The sequence below is a fragment of the Sorex fumeus genome, unplaced genomic scaffold (genome assembly GCF_029834395.1).
Source record: "Sorex fumeus unplaced genomic scaffold, SorFum_2.1 ptg000063l, whole genome shotgun sequence".
NCBI classification, from domain to species: Eukaryota; Metazoa; Chordata; class Mammalia; order Eulipotyphla; family Soricidae; genus Sorex; species Sorex fumeus.
The window spans coordinates 60348316-60371667 of NW_026606120.1; the positions used below are offsets into that span (position 1 = coordinate 60348316).

At 40.9% G+C, this 23352-nt stretch overlaps 1 protein-coding gene and 1 pseudogene across 1 annotated transcript in view; both read right to left on the bottom strand.

Moving 5' to 3' along the window:
* Positions 1 to 16305, bottom strand: part of DHX40 (DEAH-box helicase 40) — a 42855-nt gene extending 26550 nt beyond the window's left edge. Inside the window, exons 1-10 of the mRNA XM_056126594.1 lie at positions 16130 to 16305; positions 15150 to 15317; positions 12569 to 12714; positions 9466 to 9585; positions 9050 to 9277; positions 8768 to 8834; positions 6889 to 7020; positions 4277 to 4376; positions 2716 to 2802; positions 2392 to 2574 (exon numbers count right to left, since the gene is read on the bottom strand). Of these exons, the coding sequence (XP_055982569.1) occupies positions 2392 to 2574; positions 2716 to 2802; positions 4277 to 4376; positions 6889 to 7020; positions 8768 to 8834; positions 9050 to 9277; positions 9466 to 9585; positions 12569 to 12714; positions 15150 to 15317; positions 16130 to 16241 (1343 nt within the window). The 5' untranslated portion in view covers positions 16242 to 16305. The remainder of the gene's footprint in view (positions 1 to 2391; positions 2575 to 2715; positions 2803 to 4276; positions 4377 to 6888; positions 7021 to 8767; positions 8835 to 9049; positions 9278 to 9465; positions 9586 to 12568; positions 12715 to 15149; positions 15318 to 16129) is intronic.
* Positions 16306 to 21070: 4765 nt separating this feature from the next.
* LOC130035048 (zinc finger CCHC domain-containing protein 17-like) lies at positions 21071 to 21981 on the bottom strand (annotated as a pseudogene).
* Positions 21982 to 23352: the final 1371 nt, after the last annotated feature.

Genomic DNA, 23352 nt, shown 5'->3' on the forward strand with positions numbered 1-23352 from the left:
TCCTTTTTCTTCTCTAAGAGACCTACCACACCAAATAGAGCATGACCAACACAAGAGTGCTATAATTCCTGTAATTTGACAGAGCAATCAGTTATCATTATTATTACTATTATTATTATTTTGATTTTGGGCTACACTCTCAAATAAGTAATCAGTGACTGCTCCTTGGGGGACCATGTGGGACCGAAACCTGGGGCTTCCACATACAAAGCATGAATATCAGTGCTTTGAGCTACTTCCATGCACGGTAAAGTTTTATTTAGGAAGTATGAGAGTGGGGGGGGGGGGGGGGAGAGAGGGAGGGAGGGAGGGAGAGAGAGAGAGAGAGAGAGAGAGAGAGAGAAAGAGAGAGAAACCCATGAAAAAAAATTACACATCCAAATTACACATTGAAAGCTGGGATGCAGTTAACTGCAAAGTGGAATGCACCAAAATTCTCTCTCTCTTTTTAAATCTTTAAAATCTTTGAGTATTCAATGTCTAAAACTTAAGACAGAGGGCCAGATGAGGCACTTGCCTTGCATGCACTCACCTGATTTGATCCCCTGTACCACCTATGGTCTTCCCAGCACTGCCAGGAGTCATTTCTGAACAGAGAGCTAGTGCAAGTCTTTGAGCACTTCCAGGTAGAGCCCCAGAATCCCAAATAAAACTTAGGACAAAAAAAGTAACTCAGTACAGATGCTATTAAGTAATTACTATTCCTATTTTCTAATATATTCATTCTTGGTTATATCTACTTGGCTATTTTCAAGTATTATTTCATCTGAAAGCTTTCTCTCTGTCTCATAAGTTCTTCTTCCTTATTGACATCATTTGTGCCTACCATTAGAATTTCATACATTGTATGCTTTCCTCTTTCTACAATCTATATTCTCACTTAGAAAAGTTCTAATCTTATAGCCGAGATAAGTACCAGGAGGATTACTCCATGACTTAGAGGCCAGCCAGACATGCTCGGGGAAAAGGCAGCTCAGATAGAGAAGGGAGCACCAAATACAGGGTGTTGGGTGGATCCTCCCAGGATGGGAGATGCATGTTGAAAGTAGATTATAGACCAAACATGATTGCCATTCGATGCCTCTTTTGCAGACCACAACACCCAAAAGAGGAGAGAGAACAAAAGGGAATGCCCTGCCACAGAGGCAGGGTGGGATGGGGGGTATGGGGGTGGGAGGGATACTGGGATTCATGGTGATGTAAAATGGGCACTGGTGGAGAGATGGGTATTTGATCATTGTATAATCGAAACCCAAGCACAAAAATTTGTAAGTCTACAACTGTACCTCATGGTGCTTCACTAATAAAAGTTAAAAAAAAAAAGAAAATTTCTAATCTTAAGGTAACTATGCCCCAAGTTTGAAATATTTTCTAAGAAGCCCAATTATGTACTTAGAAGCACCTGCACTATTTAGACAAAAAAAAAAAATTCTTTCATTACTTCTCATACCATGTATGATATAAAATCTCAGCCCCTTGCAACAATATTGTCTTATGCCAATGATACAGATATGCATCTGAATAATTTAATTGCTGTTCTTTGCTTGTGTCTGAATCTTGGTTACCTAATAAAATGCAAGCTTGGTGAAAGCCAAAAGTACTTTTCTCTCTCACAGGAGCAAGTATAAAGCTGGCCATAAAAAAAATAATAATAGTAATAATGCTGTTAGGGGCTAGAGAAATAGTATCGCAAGTAGGGTGACTTGTACGTTACTGACCCAAATTTGATCCCAGACACCTCATATGGTTTTGAGTCTCACCAGGAGTGATTTGCTAAGTGCACAGCCAGGTATAAGTCCTGACCAGTACCAGATGTGGCCCCGAAACAGATAATAATCAAAACCAACACAAAACAAAACCACACAAAAATCAAACCCAAATTATGCTATTAAAACACATACACACAGATTATAAATACTTAAAATCTAGTACTTGGATCAGTATATACCAACAGTTACAGAAAAAGAACAATAATTTAAGTGATCCAAATAAACATCAACATGAGACAGCACCTTACGCCAAAGTTAAAAGTGAGAAAGGGGTCCAGAGAGGTAGTACAGGTAAGGTGCTTGCCTTGTAAGCAGCCGACCCAGGTTCAATCCCTGGCATCCCATATGATCCCCAGAGTACTGCCAGGAGTGATTTCTGAGTGCAGAGCTACAAGAAAGTCCTATACACTGTTGGTGTGCTCCAAAATCAAAAACAAAACCAAAAAAGACAAGGGACAAAAAACAGTAGAACCATGTAAATAAGGCTTTTATTCGGGTTTAACTCAACCCTGAAAATAGACTTAGGCTCAATTCCCCAGAGATGCAGTGAATCAAACATTTCAAAATAATTTCTGAGAAGTAGCCCTAATAAATATTTCTTATTTGTAAACTGTCTACATACCTTATGACATCATGTATGGCAAGGCACTTTAAGGTCAGAACTACAGATGTCAAACTCGTTCTCTTAATCTCAGGGATCACGTGGTCAGGCATACACTGGTTCCAAAAATCTTTACTATAGATTCGGAAGCACTTTCCTGAAGAAGTCCTGCCAGCTCGGCCACTTCGCTGTAATGCCTCACTCCTTTTTGATGGGGAAAAAACCAAAATAGATTATGTTTCCTAAGTAACTAACATTCTACCCCTCAATCCAATAAGAAATAATCTAATCAATTTTTCTTAGAAAAGAGAGAAAGAAAAAAAAAGGCATGCCATAGAAACTTACTTCGAAATTGGAACCACCTCCAGAATGTCCAACCCTAATCTGGGGTTGTGATTTAACTGCTTCACAAAGCCACCATCTACCACATACCTGAGGAGAATAAAAATGAGCTGATACTGGAAAATAACAAAAGACTTTCTTCTTTAAAGTACGTTAGATTCTTTCTACCAAACTCACAACTAAACAGTAACTTTTAGGTGTAGAAGATTAAAGAAACTGGAACCCTCATACATTTTTCCAGAAAAACATAAAATGGTTCATCCAATGTGAAAAAGTTTAGCAGTTCCTAAAAAATTAGATAAACACAATTAGATGACTCAGAAATTCTATTCCTACATTAACATCCAAAAAAACTAGAGACAAGTAATCAAATACTTAGAGATGGCTTATGAAAGCACTATCTACAGGATCTAAAAATCACTAGATAAACCATAAAAGGATGAATGGATTTAGTATATACATATAATGAATATAATTCAGCTATAAAGATAATACACACTATATAACTACTTCAGTGAAATTCAAAATGCCCTAAACCAAAAAGAAAGGTGGTGGGGTTGGAGCCATAGCACAGCGGGTAGGGTGTTTTGCCTTGTGCACGGCCCACCCGGGTTTGATTCCCAGCATCCCATATGGTCCCCCGAGCACCGCCAGGAGTAATTCCTGAGTGAAGAGCCAGGAGTAACCCCTGTGCATCGCCGGGTGTGACCCAGAAGAAAAAAAAATGGCTACCAGTAATTAAGGAGAGTTAACTGCTTTCAGGGTATTGGGTTTTATCGGGGTGAACAAAATGTTTGAGAACTAAACATAAGTGGTGGATTTGTGAATATATTAAATACCACTTAAGTGTGCTCATTTTTAAATGTTCTTTATTGTGAATGCAAACTGCTCCTAGAAAAAAAAAAAGAATTGAAAGTCAGCTCTACACCAATATAAAAAGTTCAGCATAGGGGCTGCAGAGATAATACAGTTGGTAGGGTGCTTGCCTAGCACGCAACCAATCTGGGTTCAATCCATTACATCTCTTACAGACCCCCAACCCCACCAGGATTACCTGGAATAAGCCCTGACCACCACCTGGTGTGGCCCAAAAACAAAACCAAGAAATCAAAAAAGGGTGCATCTGATCACCTTAGGGTTAGTCTGGTAACAGGAATACAGAAAAACAGAATTGGCTTCCTATTTAATGAAAGCCAGAAGCAGTTTACATACTATTAAATATGGAAATAGAAGTTATACGCCGCGAAGTAAAGAGTTAAGAACTGGAAACAAGAGGAATACTATGTACCCTAATCCATTTGTGATTTACAGCAATTGTTAATTACAAAAAAAAGAAAAGAAAAAAAAGGTGCTTATAAGAATAAAATTACTGGAGAACACAGAAAAACAAACTCAGTAATGTTCTATTAAATTAGATTCATTTCATTTTATTTTGCAATAGTAGGGATCGAACCTAGGGTTTTACAAATGCAAGGCAAGTGCTCTTCCAATGAGTTATAACCCCAGCCTTTCTTAATTAGCCAAGTAACTTCCTTGGCTTTATGAAAAAATTTTAAAGCTGTACCTGATTCCATCTATAGTCAGAGATGTTGCAGAAATATTGGTGGATATAACACATTTCCGAATTCCAGGTGGAGGTGGCAAAAATATTCGCCTCTGTTGATCTAAAATTATAGGTGAAAGAAAAATGATCATTTACAAATACAGTTGTCAAACTCAAGTTTTAAAAAACTAATTTTTTGTTATAAATTATGTTTTTCTTATTAAGCAGTAAACATTAACCCATTAAAATGCAATCTAAACTTAAAGCTGCAATTTTAAGGTATTCAAAATTTGTACTATAATTGAACATTGCACTTTAATTTACATTTGAATGTAATTCATTTTAATATAATTTAAATTTTTAATTAAAAATTAACATTAAAATGTTAAATATAAAAGTAATGGTTTATTCACCACTTAAAAATCTTAAAAATTCAAAACATAATCACAAGATCTATGGAATCACCAGTTATTACTGCTATAATATTAGCAATATTTCTGCTATAATAAACTCTATTAAAGATCAAAGAGATAGTACAGGGGTTAAGGTACTTGTCTTGTATGAGGTTCAAGCCCTGGTGCCGCTTATGATCTGCAAAGTACTGCCAGGAGTGATCGCTGAGCACAGAGCCAGAATATCACCTGGGATATGGCCCACTGGGCACTCTACCCCCATCCTCCACAAAACAACAACAAAAACCTAAGTCAGAGTTTCTTTTAAGGATGCTAAAGAGCTACTGACCTATTTCACACCCCAAAGAACCTATGTGTGCACACATACACTTCCAAATAATTTCAGGGTATTCAGAAACTCTGAAACCCACTGAAGGGTTCCAGATTAAAGACTTCTTTCTGCATTAAGGACTGATCAGCTAAGTGGTGTTTACTTTTCAGAACATCTGCCCAACTCATGACTACCTCTCTAAATAAGTAACACATTTATTCCCACTACCCCCACATTATGAAGGGACCACAGAAGTAATGCTGTAGTAGTAAGACATCTTGTTCCTCCTATCATACTTTATGGTTCCAAGGATAAACATCTCACCCAAACTAGGTAATCTGATTCTCCAAATAATTTGAAATCACATCACATATAATTTGCAAAGCCCCACCAGCAACCTGCCGGGAATGTTCCCTGCACAAAATTGGAAGAAAACCCAGAGCACTGTCCAGTGTGGCCTAAAAATCAAAACCAAAAGAAACTCTAGGGGCTGAAGAGACAGTTCACCAGGATAAGCACATCCTTAGCATGTAGGAGGCTAATATGCTAGTATGCTAGGAGGCTGGTATGGCATCACCCTTGAGTATCACAAGGAGCAAACCCCAAGCAGAGAGCCAGAAGTAGACCCTGAGCACAACGAAGGTACCAAAACAAACAAACAAAAATAAAACAAAACAAAAAACCCCACAAAACCAAAAAATACTAAACTTCTTTCAACAGTATTTCTGAATAGCAAAATGGTAACAGTCTGTACTTATTTTGGGATTTACCAAATAAAAGCTTCAGGAAAAGAAGACCAGTGTTTGGCTACTTATAATTTCTAGAAGTTCTGTGGCAATAGTATATTAGGATAGATTTATGATATTACTATCAAGAAATCTGTCATTTCAACATAAAATGACTGCAATCATCTGTGGAATATAAAATAACACAGTATGAGACTAACACCCAAGGACCGTAGAGACTAGGACTAGTAGGATGGTACCAGGGTTTACCAACCCTGTGTGCCTCATGTGCTGGGGTAGAAGGCAGTCGGGAAAGAGAAGGGACCACTCAGTCAATAATTGTTGGAGGGATCACTCAGGAAGGAGATTTGTGCTAAAAATAGACAAAGGACCAAACATGATGGCCTCTCAGCATCTGAATTATAAATCATAATGCCCAAAAAAATAGTGAAAAGGAAAGTCCCTGTCATAAAGGCAGAGGGTGGGTAGGGTGGGGATGGCGGGAGGGATACTGGGGACACTGGCGGTGGAAAATGTACACTGGTGGAAGGGTGGGTGTTTGATCAGTTTATGACTGAAACTCAAACATGAAAACTTTGTAACTGTATCTCATAGTGATTCAATATATATGTGTGTGTATATATACATGTATGTATATATATATGTAGAAAAAAGAGAATAAAAGGAAAAAAGAAATCTGTCATTTCCAAAAATTTTGAACAATATTTTTGCTCAAATGAGAAAGGACATAGCCCACTCTTACCAGTACAAAAGCAAGCTCTTAAAAAAATTAATGTGGTGGCAGGAGTCGGAAGGGTGCTGCTTTCATGTGGCTGACTCTAGTCTGATTCCTGGCACCACATGTGGTCCCTAATCACCACCAGGAGTGATCCCTGTTCAAATCCAGAAGTAAGCCTTGAGCACTACAGGATGAAGCCTAGTCACCAATACCCCACTCCCCGCAAAGTGAATATCAAAGATGTCAAGAAAAAAATCACTTCTTTCAAATCACTTCTTTCAATGCTGGTAATCTTCATGTTTCATGATCTCGGTGTTACTTACAAAGATGAGTTCACTTGTGAAATTTGCTGGCCTAAAACATAGGACCTATGCATTTTTCTGTACATTAAATAGTAAAAAGTTTTTTAAAAGTCAGTCCAATATTCTATTCTAGTGAAGAATTACCTGTTGTCATCGACCCATAGCACGGTAATATTAATAAGCCATCGAGGGTGGTATCTTGAACATCATAATCGTAATCAACAGATTCTGCCATCTGAAAAAGTAACTCACAACTTTTTTCTATTTCAAACTGACCTGAAATGAGAAAGAAGTCAGAAAGTGAATAGCAAAATTAAAGAATTAAGAAAAAAAAGCCTTCCATTTTAAGATTTTTTTCATTAATGTTATTTCAAATGTTCAATCTAAAAGACTTAAATACTTAAGTTGCATGAAATCTCAAGAAAAACTTCCAGGGCTGAAGAGCTAGTTAAGGCACCTGCTTTGCATGCAGTTAACCCTGTTCAATCCACAGCAACGTATATTCCCCTGAACACCGAGAGAGGTCACACCTAAGCACAAAGCTAGAAGCAACCCCTGAGCAGCACTAGGTATGGCCACAAAACAAAAGCTCTAAGTAGAACAAACACTAGCTTCCACAGGATTTAAATCTCTAAAGAAAATTAAACATGCACAATCTCCACGTTGTTCATCATATGAAAACTCAATAATGTTCGTCATTAAACATAGGGGGAGATACTCCAATTAGGTATGTTCCAAAATATTTAAGTATTCAAAAAATCAGAAGCTGTTATATCTTACTTCTGACAACAGCACAAAGCAGTCGCTTCAGTAAAAAGCCGATTCTCTGGGGGTGGGTGGGGGGGTGGTACATGGGCATGACACAGATGCGCACAGCCAGCTGTGTTCAAGGTTTCTTCCTGGCTCTGTGCTCAGGGAACACTGTTGGTAGGCTCAGGACACCTTATGAAATACTGGAGATCAAATCCAGGAGAGCCACATGCAAGGTTGCACCTTATCTATTACATTATCTCCTTGGCCCAGGACACTTCTTAAAATTTCGTACCATTCTGGGATTTAACGATTGTATGAATTCAAAAAATGCTCATCTAAGAGCCAGATTCATACATTATGAACTGCTATTACATAGTACCATCCCACCACTTAAGAAAGAATGGAGATGACAGGATATCTTTCAAAATAATAGAATTAATCATTCTGATGCAGGATTGTTAATCCTCAGAACTCTACATAAAGACAATAACATAAATCTTTAACTTTACTATATAATATCTTCCCATTAAAAGGTCAGTATATTTTCCATGTATTTATTAATTATTAACATAACTTTACTAATAATTTTCCACTAAAAGGTCAGGATGCCTTACATGTATTTATTAATGTGACTTGTTTTCATGACAATGTAGAATTATCTTACATGACACAATATCAAAACTATACAATCATAGGGAAGTAGGGAGGGCCAGGGAGAGAGTTTAAAGGGCTAGAGTGCATGCTCTGCAAGTAGGGGCCCTGAGTTTGATCCCTACCATATGACCCCCTGAGCACTAAGCCAGAAATAGCCCCTAAACACTGCCAATTGTGGCCCCCCAAAAATCAAACAAAACAAAACTAGGGGAGCCCAAGGTTGTGGTTGAGCAGTAGAACATATGCCTCAACTGCACTGTTTCAGATATCTGAAACTCTGGGTGCAATCCCTGGGACCATACCAAAATAAAAATGAATGAGGAAAGGGACACATAAAGCCCAGATTTCCCAAGAGAAGTAGCTCTCTATCCTAATTGCAACACACCCCTCTTATCAATAGTAAATATTTTTTTTCTTTTTGGGTCATACCCCGCGATGCACAGGGGTTACTCCTGGCTCTGCACTCAGGAGTTACTCCTGGCGGTGCTCAGGGGACCATATGGGATGCTGGGAATTGAACCCTGGTCGGCCGCGTGCAAGGCAAGCGCCCTACCCGCTGTGCTAATCTCTCCAGCCCCAACAGTAAATATTTTTAAACCTGATACTGAATGCTCACCAGTCAGAAAAACCAAAATATCTCCAGCCATTTCATTCAAATGGATATCCATGGTCACTTTCACAATCTATAGGAAGAAACACAAGCACAATAGAGCTAAGAGGAAATACAATCTCCCCACCACCACAATTAACCTTGTTCCCCAGAAAATTTAACTTTATCCTTAAAAATGTTAGGACATAAGAGGGCTGCTTTTAAATAATGGAACAGTTATCAAACTACAAAACCAATATGAATCACAAAATTTTTTTTAAAAGACATAAAAGGATGTGAAGTTAATACCGCTTGAATATATGCAGTGTTTTCTCTGTCTCGTGGACCAATCAAATTGCAGAATTTTTCTCTGACTGGATAAAGCCTTCCAGGTATATCAAATATTGGGCAATTTCCAAAGAATGCAGAAAGCTTGGCTAATTCCATAGTCGCTGACATCACCACAACCTTTAAGTGCTCCTTCCTATTAGGAGATTTCTCTTGAAATAGTTTCTTCAATAAACCAAATAAGATATCCTAAAATAAAAGTACATTTTTAATAAGTCACAAATGTATATAACAATTACATTAAATATTTTGCCCAAGAATTCCTACTTCAAAAGAGTAATATGTTAATAAAAGAAGCCAATTCTCTATATAGTAAAAAAAAAAAGCTATCACAAAGAAAACTAATAAAAAAAAACCCAATATCTTAAAATACTCACTGTTGTCAGAGTTCTCTCATGCGCTTCATCCAAAATTATGACACTAAACTTGGTAAGATTTGGATCTCCCAGAATATGCTTCAATAAACATCCATCAGTCATGTACTTGATTGCTGTTTCCTAATGTTCAGACAGTACAAAGTAGCAACTTATAGTAGAAAGCTTATCACTTTATCACAAAATTTGTCTCTATTTTACAAATTTTATTTCTTCCCAAGTGTACAAAGGATTAAGTGATCAAATGAAAGAGTACATAAAATAGCCTGATATGATGGCAAATGATTAATCAACATTTGATTAATAAACATGTGATTTATAAGCATAGAAGGACAAGAGAATATTCCTCCTTAGAATCTCACTCTGCACTTAAAGAAATCTTTGCTACTTTTCTTTAAACATTTCACTTCCAAAGCTTCCTTTACCTCCTTAAATAAACACATGCTTTAAACATTAAAAAAGACAGAAAGAGGGAAGCATGCAAGATACTAATACATTCATGTTAGTTTCTAAAATAAAGCAATAGAAGTCACAAAACATGGAGACCCAATCAAGTCAGTGGCACAGAGTAAACACAATGTTTCTGTTATGGGATAAGATAATGGGATTCCAAGGAAAGTAGAGACAAGGGCCAGGAATATTGCTCCACAGTTGGAAGCCTAATTCATGAGCTGGGGGAAAAGGCAGCTGGAATGAAGAAGGGATTACTAAATCAATGAAGGTTGGAGGGATCTTCCGGGATGGGAGATGTGTGCTGAAAGTAGATAAAGGGTCAAACGTGATAGCCTCTCAGGATCTGTATTGCAAACCATAATGCCCAAAAGTAGAAGAAGAGTATGGGGGAAACTGTCTGCCACAGAGGCAGGGGGAGAGTTGGCATGGGTTGCAGGGGAGGATACTGGGGACATTGTAATGTGGTGAAAGATGTGCACTGGTGGAGGGGTGGGTGTTCAATCATTGTATGACTGAAACTCAAACATGAAAGCTTTGTAACTGTATCTCACAGTGACTCAAAAAAAAAAAAAAAAGACAATAGGATTCTTCTGTCTGCTACTATTTTATAGCAGGGCTTCTTTAATGTCTAATCACAATCCCCTTTGCTTGAACAATTTTTACAATACTCAGGGAATATCATCACGGTCACGGTCACGGTCCTCCCATTGTTCATCGATTTGCTCGAGCAGGCCCAGTAACGTCTCCATCGTGAGACATGTTGTTACTGTATTTGGCATATCGAATATGTCACGGGGACCTTGCCAGGCTCTGCCGTGCGGGCGAGATACTCTCAGTAGCTTGCCAGGCTCTGCGAGAGGGGCGGAGGAATCGAACTCAGGTTGGCCATGTTGGCTGCGTGCAAGGCAAACGCCCTACCCGCTGTGCTATTGCTCCAGCGAGATTTTGTGTGAATTTTAGCAAGATACTCTCAGTAGCTCCGAGAGGGGCGGAGGAATCAAACTCGGGTCAGCCATGTTGGCTGCATGCAAGAAAAACGCCCTACCCACTGTGCTATCGCTCCAGACACAGGGAATATAGGTATACAAATCAAACGCTAGGGACAGCAGACCACAAATTTATTTTAAAGCAAATTTTTCATGATCCTCCCCCCCACATTAAGTTACAAAACCCTGTATGCAGTTGACACCCATAGTTTAATAAGCCAGGTGGTAAAGGACTCAAGAGAAAGAAGAAACCATTTAAGTACATCATTTCCTCTCACTTTTCATCCCTACCCATTCTACTGAAAAATGGTATCAGTAGATGAGCTTCAAAACAATGTGAGAATGGGACCACCAGAGGTGGCTCAAATGGTAGAGCACATACTTTATATGTGCAAGGCCCTGGGTTTTTTGGGGGTTTTTGGTTTTTTTTGGTTTTTTTTTTAAGGACCTGGGTTTGATCCCTAGCACTGCATGGGTATAGCTCTGATGCCCCCAAGACAGGTCCAAGTCCATGCACTACTAAGAATGCACTCTCACACCCCCCCTAAATAAAACAAGGTGAAAATAAGGTCCAAAGACTAACAGTTAACAGCACTGATAATCTTAAAACTAAGGAAGAAAAAATAGTAAAACACAGTAGTGACCACTAAGAAGGTAAAGACAGTATCTTGTGGGGCTGGAACAATAGCACAGCGGGTAGGGAGTTTGCCTTGCATGCGGCTGACACGGGTTCAAATCCCAGCATCCCATCTGGTCCCCTGAGCACTGCCAGGAGTAATTGCTGAGTGCAGAGCCAGGAGTAACCCCTGAGCATCACTGGGTGTGACCCAAAAAGCAAAAAAAAAAAAAAAAAAGACAGTATCTTGAGAATTATTTTGTGCCATAACTGATGGCCATCCCAACTAGAAAACATATGTAAATTTGATAGTGCCTAGAAATCCAGAGGGAATACAAATTATATTTATTTAAAAAAAAACTAACATGTTAGTGTCACAAATACAGAAAAAAATTCACTTATTTACTGACTACTAGAAATCAATTATTCTACCGATCTCAAAAATTCAAACAAACCACATGGATGAAGCTTAGAAATATTATGTTCAGTGAAATAAGATAAACACAAAAGAGAAAATACTGCATGAACCCACATATAGGAGGTATTTAGAATACGCAAATACAGATAGAAATAGAATGTTACATAGGACTATAGAGAGATGGAGATGGGGAGTTACTGTTTAATACTTTGTTGGGGATGATGAAAAGCTTTTAGAGAATAGCAAAAGTTACAAAACATTGTGGATAGAGTTAATGCCACTGTACACCTAAATATAGTTAAAATGTTATCTTTACGTTACATGTATTTTACTAAAAATTTCTAATGCCAGTATGTTCCATGTCAAGAATTCTGACAAGTAAAATCATAAAATTGGAGAATCCTAAAAAACTAAACATAATTGTCATGTATAAAGTAACTGAGGGGGGAAATGGAATAAACATTAGATTCTTCAAAACTAAAGCATTGACAAAAGGCTATAAAAATTAATTCTAATCTGAGCTTTGCATCTTTAAAATATAAGTGCAAAAATATACATAAATGCAATTCTGAAGTTTAAGTCTTTGAGAACTTTCCTCCCTCTTTCTCTAAAAATGCCAACAAACTTCTGTACCTTAGAGCTGCAATCATCAAAACGAACTTGGTATCCTACTTTAGATCCCAAAGCACATTTCATTTCTTCAGCCACCCTCTGAGCAACTGATATGGCAGCTACTTTTCGTGGTTGAGTCACACCAATCATACCATGTTGTGAGAACCCTATCGAAATCAGAAATAAAAATATAAAAATATTGATGATTTCCCATTAAGACTAAATAGTTTCTGATTAATCAGTACAAACTGTTCAAAGGTTTTCAAAAAAAATCCACAAATGATAATACTGTATGACTTTTGTACCATGGGAATTTAATTTAAAATAATACATATTAACCTTTTAAATATAAATTGTTGGGGGGCTCCCAAACAGTGCTCACGGGACCCAGAGGCCATTCCTGATGACATTTTGCCAACTGGGCCAAAGTTCAATGGTTGGGCCCCATGACGTGGTACTACCCTGCAGTGCTTGGGACCATGATGATGCTCCGGAGAACATGTGGTGCCAGGGAACACACCTAATCATATATCATCACTGTTCTATTTCCTGGTCACTAAAAAATGTTTTATTTAATTTTGCTTTGGTTTAGTTTGGTTCTGGTTTGGGGGCCACACCCAGTGATATTCAGGACTTTCTCCTAGATCTGCACTCAGGAATCACTCCCAGTGGTGGTCAGGGGATCATACAGATGCCAAGGATTCAACCCAGGTTGGCAGCATGCAAGGCAAATGTGCTACCCACTGTGCCCTCAATGGCATGTATTTTAATTAGATTTTTTTCAATCAGAAGACTTTCTCAACTTCAATAAGAATGTTAAATTCCTAGAAAACTATACAATTCTCAAAAGATGTTTCCCTTTAACTAGATATAAAAATGTATGCAGGTTCAAGGAAATAGTTCAGAGTGCTGGAGCACACTTTACATGCTGGAGTTATGGGTTTGATCCTCAAAACAGCATGGACTCCCAGGCAACAGGGAGAGTGACCCCTGAGCAAAGAACTAAGAATAGCACCTAACCACTAACAGGTGTGGCCCCCAAACCAAAGCAAACAAAACACTAGATTTAAACACTCATTAAGGGGCTGGAGCAATAGTACATCAAGTAAGGTATTTGCCTTGCATGCGGCTGACCCAGGTTTGATTCCCATCACTTGATATGGTCCCCCTAGCACTGCCAGGAGAAATTCCTGAGCATAGAACTGGGAGTAACCCCTGAGCATCATCACTTTTGACTTTTCAGTGTGACCCAAAAAGCAAAAAAAAAAAAAAAACCCCAAAAATCCCACTCATTAAATCTGTATTTTATTACAATTTTAGTATCTCTGAAAGATGTATCTTACAATGGATCTTAATAGTTTATACAATCTATAGTATGTCCTAATACACAATAGATTAAATTAACCAGAATATATAAAGTCACGACATTTTTGGTTTTGTATGAATAATACCTAATATAATTTTGCTCTACAAACCACAGAAAAAAATAATTTGTACTAATATGAAAGACACTTTCCCCCATTTGGACCATACCCAGGCATGCTAGACAGCTACTCCCCACAGTGCTCAAAGTATCATGTGGTCCAGCAATCTAACCCAAAGCTCCTACATGCAAAGGCAGGCACTCTGGCCCTTTTTTTGAGCTATCTCCTTAGACACCTGAAGGGAAAGGCACCTTAAGTGGCTTGAAGTTAGAAGAATCAGGGAACATCTTCCTAAGAATGTTCTGGAGAAAGATCCATGAAATACTCTTATCAATAATAGACATTAATGTATCTGTTGATATATACTGATATCCCTTCACCCTAAAAATTATTGCAATACTCAACAGTCTACAGAAAGAAATTCTTGTTCAGGAGTTCCCAAATGTAAAACATACATTTGAAATATCTCCTGAGGCCCCAGACTATCTTCATCTGTAACAAGAATATCCAGATCTACTGTTATATTTGGGCTTATCATAGTAACTATAAATAGAAAAACTCTGGGACAATAGTTGAAGTAGGGCACTTTCCTTGCACCTTGACTGGGTTCATAAACATCCTACATGGTCCCTCCAGCATCACCAGAGCAATTCCTGGGTGCAAAGCTAGGAGTAATCTCTAGCATTGCTGCGTGAGGCACCTCCCCCCAAATTTTGTTTAATTTTTTTAAAAAACAAAAACTGTCATCTCAACTAATTCCTGAATCAAAAGACTTATAAAAAGCTATAGGGGCTGCAGCGATAGCACAGTGGGTAGGGTGCTTTGCACGCAGCCAGCCCAGGTTCGATTCCCAGCATCCCATATGGTTTCCCGAGCACTGCAAGGAGTAATTCCTGAGTGCATGAGCCAGGAGTAACCACTGTGCATTGCTGGATGTGACCCAAAAGGCAAAAAATAAAATAAAATAAATAAAAAGATGTAGGGAGGCTCTGCCGAAAGAATCATGACCATAAGCAACAATGGGGTCATTTGTGCAATGCAGATATCCTATCATTGTTTTCGAAGACTTTTTTTAAAAATGTTTCAGGGCATTGACTCCAGGCAAGACATGCATGCTACCATTGAGCAATAAAGAGAATACTTTATTAAGGCTCAGAAACTATCTCATATAAAATTACCTGCTTCATATAGATACTTTGGAAGTTGAGTTGTTTTACCACTTCCTGTATTTCCAGTAACAATAAGGAATGAATTATCCCTCACAGCCTGAATAAGCTTTTTTCTTTGCTTTTGAATAGGAAAAGTTGGAGTAGTTCCTCCCTCCTGTGATGTGCATCCTTTCTCTTCTGTAATAACAAAAAAACAATTATGCAAAAGACCTGTAAAGATAACATAGTCAATTTTCCAGAACTAAAAAGAGAAAAACAATAGCATTTGGGGGCTGGAAGGGACCAATCTCCATCTCCTCGGTTACCTCACCTATATCCAATAAGATAGGGTCCGTTAGTCCAGAACAACTTTTCGGTAAAATCTTAAAACCACCTGCAATAGCTAATGAATGCATGACTCAAAAGTACTTGACAAAGGCAATGTATATGCAGGCGTGACCTACACGGAAACACAAAACTCAAATGTATTAAACAACAGACCGAAATCTGGAATACAGCAGAAAACTCTCGGCTGTATTAATAGCCACCTGTGTTTGCTTCTGATTCATGGTTCAAGTTAGGTCCCTGTTCAGAGTGACTGATATCCCAGAAGGCCAAGTGGTGGGTAACCATGGAAACTAGCTCCTGGAAACTGGCTCCCTTCATACCATACCCAAAGGCAGGCTGGCGGCCCGACGAGGGGGGCGGGGGGAGAATGGTTGGGTAGAGAACAAAGGCTTTAAGGAGCCAGTTTACGTGCACAACGCGTCTCGGCCTTGGGGTTCACTTTTTGTCCCCCATCGGGGTTTTCACCCAACTTGGGTATGGGACCGCCCCCCTACACCAAAGTGCTCACAGGACGCAAAGTTCGCCTCCGGCTGGGAGGAAAAGAACAATGACGCGACCCCCTTCCCCACTCTCCTCTGCCAGCCGAAGGCTGACTTTAGCCCCCCCTCCCCTTGGGACCCCCACGCCTCCCGCTGGCCTCCGTAGCGTCCCGCGGACCGCACCTCTATCAGCGATGGACACAGCCGAGGGCCGCTCTTCCTGGAGGTCTCTTGACCGCTCCCCCTCCTCCTGCAGCCTTGGCGCCCTGCCCGCGACGGCGGGAAACCGGGACATAGACCTGGCCCGGAGCGGAGGTGAGCACGTCCACGGATCGGGGAGATGGGAGGGGAAAGGCGAGGACGCGCCCTGATGACGTCGAAGTGTTTACTTCCGCGCGTGCGACTCGGAGCGAGGGGAGGGGGAGCTGGTCGGTGACGTAGCGCGCGGCGGCGGGAACGTGGAGCCGCCGGCGTCGGGTTCCCACGAGTCGCGGAGGTGCGACGCGCCTCGGCGGCCGATGCTCCCCTGGCTGCCCGGGATGCGGAAGGGCTTTCTGCGGTTTTCCTCGTGCTTGCAGAAGAGCCAGGAGACAACCCCGTGGTTCTCAGCCTCCACGCACAGCGTGGTGCGACTCTTGGCCAGGCGCCGGGGCCCGTCCAGAAAACGCGATGCCCCACTGAAGTTCATCCTTAAACGACCTGCTCAAGACACTCTTATATGGAAATGCGCAACCCAACGTGTAGTTTTGTCATGTCCGAAACTTTACGTTGCTCCACACGGTTCGTTTCTATCATAGGACCACGCATTTTACTTTGGTGTTTGTTCCCCTTCGCTTCATTCAGAAGCTATGAAAGTAAATGAAAATGGGCTGTCAATATTGGCTGACTTTGCTAGAACAGAATGAACGGATGTGAATTTCATGGAAACCACAATTGCTGAAAAGTTGGAAAACGGAATAACTTTTCCAGTAAAGGTTCTTGGCGGGGCAGGTGGTGTCAATGGAAACCTAAAGATGATGAGGTACTGGACTGGAGCGATAGATAGTACTGTTGTTAGGGAGCTTGCCTTGCATGCGTTAGATCCAGGTTTGATTCCCGTCACTCCATCTGGTCCCCTGAACCATACCAGGAGTGATACCTGAACTGAGCCAGGAGTAAGCCCTGAGCACCTGTAGGTGTGGCCCCCCAAACAAACACAAACAAAAAAGAGATGTGGTACGGCCAGAGAGGGTGCTTCACAGTAGAACTTGGCCTTGTATATCTGAGCTGCGGATTTGATCCCCAGCAGTTCACGAAAAAAATTATATATGGCCAACTATATATATATATGTACAACAATAGAGAAAATGTGGTACATGTATGCAATTCAACTATTAAAAAATGGAAGTTTTCAATACACAACAAAATGAAAGGAATACACAAAGCAAAATAAGAAGGAAAAAGACAAATATGTTTTCACCCAAGTGTGCAACAAGGACATAAAATAAACAGACGAAAGAACTAAAAGACTAAAATAGGGCCTGAAGATGACTCAAAGGATAGTTTCTTTGTGTGTGGAAGCCCCAGGTTAATGAACCCCAGCACCAGATGGTCCCCTGAACATGGCAGGAGCAACTGCCCAAGTACAGGCTGAGAGTGTGCCCTAAGTACCCCTGGGTGTGGCCAAACAAAACAATCTAAATCAGTAAACACAGACAACAAAACTAAATTTATCTGAAAGGAAGAGACAGTGGAAGACAAAGATGGGGAATGTAAAAATTTTCTGGTGGACTGAAGACATACAGCCATTAAGTAACTTGCATGTGACTGGTCTCCATAAACCATGGCAAAACATGGTCGACACCACCCCCCACCCCCCCACCAGCACTGTGCAGAGTGACCCCAAACACTGCCAGGGGTGAACAGAGCATCCTCCGGTGTGGCTCTAATTTTTCAGTGTGATTTTCAATTGTTTTTTAAAAATCAGTTCAGAAGGCCAGGGACATAGTACAGAGATTAAGGCACTTGTCTTGAATGTGGCCATCCTTAATTGATCCCCTAGAACACTGCAAGGAGTGACCTCTGAACATAGAGCCATTGATAGCCCCTGAACACTATTGGCATGGTTCACATAAAAAAAATTCATTAGAAAAATAAGAAATGGGGGGGAAAACCTATGACTAGGTTTGTTGGTTAGCAGTTTCAGATATACGTTGGCATGGAAACAGCAAAAGCAGCTTGTACTTTCTGGAGATAATGGAAACATGAAGTATCTCACCCGATAAGCCAGTTAGAAATAGAAATAATTGGGATTTGATTTTATGAATGTAATAGTGCAGCCCATGCCATTAACATGCCTATACCATATTAACAATTTGGAGAGTTGGAGAAAAATAAGTGGTGGGGCCAGAGAGATAGTACAGCAGGTAAGATGCTTGCCTTGCACACTGCTGAATTGCATTCAATCTCCAACATCCAGTATGGTCTCCTGAGCCCTGCCAGGAATGATGCTTGAGCACAGAGCCAGGAGTAATCCCTGAGCACCCTTGGGTATGGTCACAACGTTTTTTAAAGGGAGTGAATGGTAGTGTTTTTGAACTTATGGAAGGAATCACTTTTGGGTCCCAAAGTAAAAGACAGCATCAATATTTTATTTATTTTTTAATCTTATATTTTGGGTGTGTATTAGAATTTCAGCATCCTCCACCCAGATCTTCCATCTTCCAGTATGCAGGGGTCACACCCGCCAAATGATCCCGGCACCGTGTAATCCCATCAATGGCCAAGACCCAGAGAATATAAAACCCAGCTCCCGGTATCTTATTCTTACTTTGGACAACCTGGCAGGCTACCAAATGTAACCTGCCCACACGGCAGAGTCTGGCAAACTCCCCGTGGTGTACCCGATATGCCAAATACCAGTAACAATGATGGGTCTCATTCTCCTAACCCTGAAAGAGCCTTTAATTTGGCACTTTTTAAAATCTCAGGACTAGGACGAAGGAGACGTTATGGTGCCTGCTCGAGGCAGTGGACGAACAACAGGATGATCGTGATCATGATTGTGATCACAGAATCAGTCAAACAGCAGTATTTGTTTATTTATTTACTTTTAAAACCAAATACACTTCCATTTATTACCAGGAATTTAGGCAAAAATCTGAACCAATTGTCACCCACAAAAATAAGACCAGAGTTCGGGGATATGGTGCCGCCAACAGGTCAGTCTGTACCTGTGAGGCGAGTGCATCAGCAGCCTGATGGTGCCTTCAGACTTCCAGATACCCCAAAATTGCTGCTGTGCCTTTGAAAAACTTGGAACAAATTTTACCAAGAAAGTCACTGTCACTGACACTGCCACTGTCCTCCAGTTGTTCATTGATTTGTTCGAGTGGGCCCAGTAACGACTCCATTGTGACAATTGTTTCTGTGTTTGGCATATCAAATACGTCACGGGGAGTTTGCTTTGCTGTGCAGGTGAGGTACTCTTGGTAGCTTGCTGGGCTCTCCGAGAGGGGGAGAGAAATCAAACTCGGGTCGGCCATGTTGGCTACTTGTTGGCCTACCCGCTGTGCTATCGCTCCAGCCCACCAAGAAAGTAAACGGCCAAAAGTTAGGTATGTGGGAGACACACCCACAAACCAACTCCGGCTCAGCTATATAATTGGAGGCATGGCCTCTCTGGCTCCTGATCGATCTGCTTAACGGCCATAATCCCAGAGACTCAGAAACAAATCTCGAAACCCAATGGCTTCTGGCAGAAATCCTTCTGGTCCCTGCAGTAGGTTACCAGCACCGGGCCACCCCAGCTGGGAATAGGTTTTGTGCCTTGGCCTGTTCCCCCTGGCGGCCTGGTGGCTGTCATCCTCCAGAGGCCACTGGACAGTCAGGTTTGGGACCACAGTGACGAGACACGTGGGGCCTCACAGGATGGGGGTGGAGCTGGCCCTTTCTTCCCCCTCCCAACAAGACCCTGAGTCACCGCCCACCAATGGCCTCTCTGGCTCCTGATCAAGCTGCTTAACAGCCATGATCCAAGAGACTCAGGAACAAATCTCGGAACCCAGCAGGTTTGGGCAGAAATCCCTCCAGATTTAATTGTTAAAATTTTGGAATTTCAAAATCGTGCGGCCACTACTGCAGCCACGCGACATCATATGTTATTCATAACGAGCAATAGAAAACAAATTGTCTACTGTTGCCTTTTCAGCAGATCTGAGTGTTGAGGTAAAATCTCATATAATAATGGTGGGTCGGGTGTCAAAATATTGAATGTGATCAAAGTAGAGAGAGAGTAATGTGGAAATCATCTGCCCCAGGTAGGGGAAGGGTGTGGGATGGGGGTATACTGGGGTTGTTGGGGGTGGAGAATGGGCACTGGTGAAGATACGGGTGTTTCATTGTATGACCGAGCTTAGACTCGACAGCTTTGTAACTGCTTTCACGGTGAGTCAATAAATAAAATTATAAAAAATGAAAAAAAAAACTAAGGTGGAGTTTATGTCCAATTCAATCAGCTAATCAGTGGCTGGATGAATAGCAGTACTCCTACAAAAAAAAAATAAGACCAGAGTAGAACAAAGATTTTGGCTAGAACTATCTGGTGAAATGTCACGAAAGTCCAGTCACTGCAAACAACAGTTAGCAACATGGATCTCATTTCTAGCATAAAATCATGTTAAGAAGAGTGAGAAAAGTAAGCATTTCTCACCAAGCTCTCCCTCATACTGCCACTCTACTTTGGCCACTTATTAGATGCAGCAGAGATTACCCACCAATGAGCAAGATCAACAGGGAAGGTAAATCTATAACCCAGCAGGGAAAATCAACAGGGAGAGGTAAATCTGTACCCCTGCCACAGACAAACTCAGCACAATAGTACCTATGGCTCCAGCTCAGACTTCTATAATGGATGAATCTGACTATGGTAATGGCAACTGTATAGCATAACATGACTTTCTTTTGAATGAAGGTTGAACGAATGAATGAGTGAGTGAGGCAAAAGATTCTCAAATCTGACAGCTGTTTGAGGGTAAGACCACTCCTAGGAGAGATAAGTCAATAAGGAGGGAGGCCTTAGGCTCATTATCATGGATTTAAGGCACAAGGCTCTTCATACTGGCCACCCTTTCATCCTTTCTACTCTTACTCCTTCTGTTGCTTTTTGTTCTTCTTTGTTGCCTGGCTGCCTTTTTATTCATGCCTTGTCCTTTTGCCTATATCATTCTCAGAATCTCAACTGTTAAAGTCTGATGACATTATTTCTCTGATTCCATGTTTAATTTTTGTTTTGTTTTGTTTTGTTTTGTTTGGGAGCCACACCCAATAATGCTCAGGGTTTACACCTGGTTCTGAGCTCAGAGATTATTCCTGGTGGTGTTCAGGGGACCATACGAGGTTCTAGGGAATCGAGTCAGGTCATCTGCATGCAAGGCAAACACCTTACCCACTGTACTATCTCTCTGGCTGCCCTTTTTTTCTGGCTGTTTCTTTCTTTTTTTTTTTTTCATTCTTCTTTTCCTAGAATTCCTCATAGCTCAGGCTTCTCAGACTCTATTGACTTTTCCTCTTCCCTCTGCTCTTCCTCATCAGATGTCAGAGTAGTTGGTCTCCCTGGTTGCATGAAACAATCCTTTGCAAAGGCCTTTCAAGCCATACTTCTTGTAGGTAGTGTTCTAGAGAGACTTGAGAGTGATCTTCTGTCCAACATATTGCTGGAAGGACTGCCTCCACCTCTCTTCTTGCTCAATAATAATATTGTTAAAGTCAAGGTCTTTTCTAGGCCTGGGTTGACAACTTTCACAGAGAGGTATACTCTTATCATATCATTTTCATAGCTTGGCCAATAAGCTTCGTCCATGCTTTGTCTCCAGTGTTTGCAATCTCAGAGGGTTTATCCACATGACATGATGATATGTGAGCTTAATGGAACAGACCTTGTTTCCGACAAGATTTTGAGAATGGTGCCATGATCTGTTACCATAGCAACCTCTCCTTAGAAAATAGGATAGAGAGCAGGCAAGTTTTTCCATGGTCTCAGGTCTTACTGAATTCATCCTTAGTGTTGTATGACTCCCCCATTTCTCTTCTGCTACATGTAATTCAAATGTCTCCGGTTCCGTTCCCAGCCTGTGTTAGCTGCATTGCACAAAAAAACAAAATCCACCAAGTGGTTTCTAAACAAGTCATTAGTGATATTATTTGAATGAAAGGTAATATATATCATTGGGGTTTTTCCTGGCGTAGCTCCCTGACCACCTGTACCGCCATTCTTGTGGGCAGACTCCAAGCACTGGCCTTGATGGGGTTGAGCTGTTGCCTGGGGAACCGGTATTCCCCAATGATTAGCCAGGCTCCAACAGCCTTGCAATTGCTGTGTCTAGGGGCGGGGGTGAGATAGGAGGAGCTGATACCTGTAGTGTCTGAAAAGCTTATTGTGCCATCTCTGCATTAGCTCATAGAAATCACGAGACACCTCATGACACTGTTCCATCTAGCCTGTGGGACAGATGGGAGAGAGTTCATGTTATGAATTCTCATAACAAGAGAATTCATCTTCATCTTTCTGTCTCATAATCCTCACATTTTTTTGGTCACACCCAACAATGCACGGGGATTATTCCTGTGTCTGCACTCAGGAATTACCCCTGGCGGTGCACAGGGGACTGTATGGGATGCTGGGAATTGATCTCGGGTCAGCCACATGCAAGGCAAATGCCCTACTGGCTGTGCTATCACTCCTACCATTGGTGGGGCGTTGGCCTTGCGCGCAGCCAGCCTGGCCGAGCGGGTTCGATTCCTCTGCCCTTCTCAGGGAGCCCGGCAAGCTGCCGAGAGTATCTCTCTCGCATGGCAAAGCCTGGCAAGCTACCCATGACTTATTCAATATGCCAAACACAGTAACAACAAGTTTCAAAAAAATGGAGATGTTACTGGGCCCACTTGAGCAAATCAATGAACAATGGGAGGACAGTGTTTGTGTTTGTTTTAATCTTCACATAATTCATCCCTTTCTGCCCCTATATAAAACCAATATCCTCCCGAATAAACTTTGCCACATGACCATCAGTCTGTGACCCTCATGGATAGAATCTCCCAGCTTATCCATGGCATGCATATCTAGCTTGTCATCAGCCCTAGCTCCTTGTGATAGTCTTTGTGTTACCAGATCTTGTAGCTGTACTGACAGCTACAATACACAAGATAGTTTTAGCCATTTTCAAAGAATGTCAATGACAAACATGTTTATGTGTGGGATTCCCATTCTACTCCCAAATAGAGCCTTTCAAAAAAAATAGAGCCTTTCAAATGAAGACTCTTATTTATTACTCCAACTTCCTATTCACACACTGGTGTTCACGCAATAAATATTAGAATATATAATTATTATAAGCATTATTTTACTCTTTATTAATTTTTTTACCTAT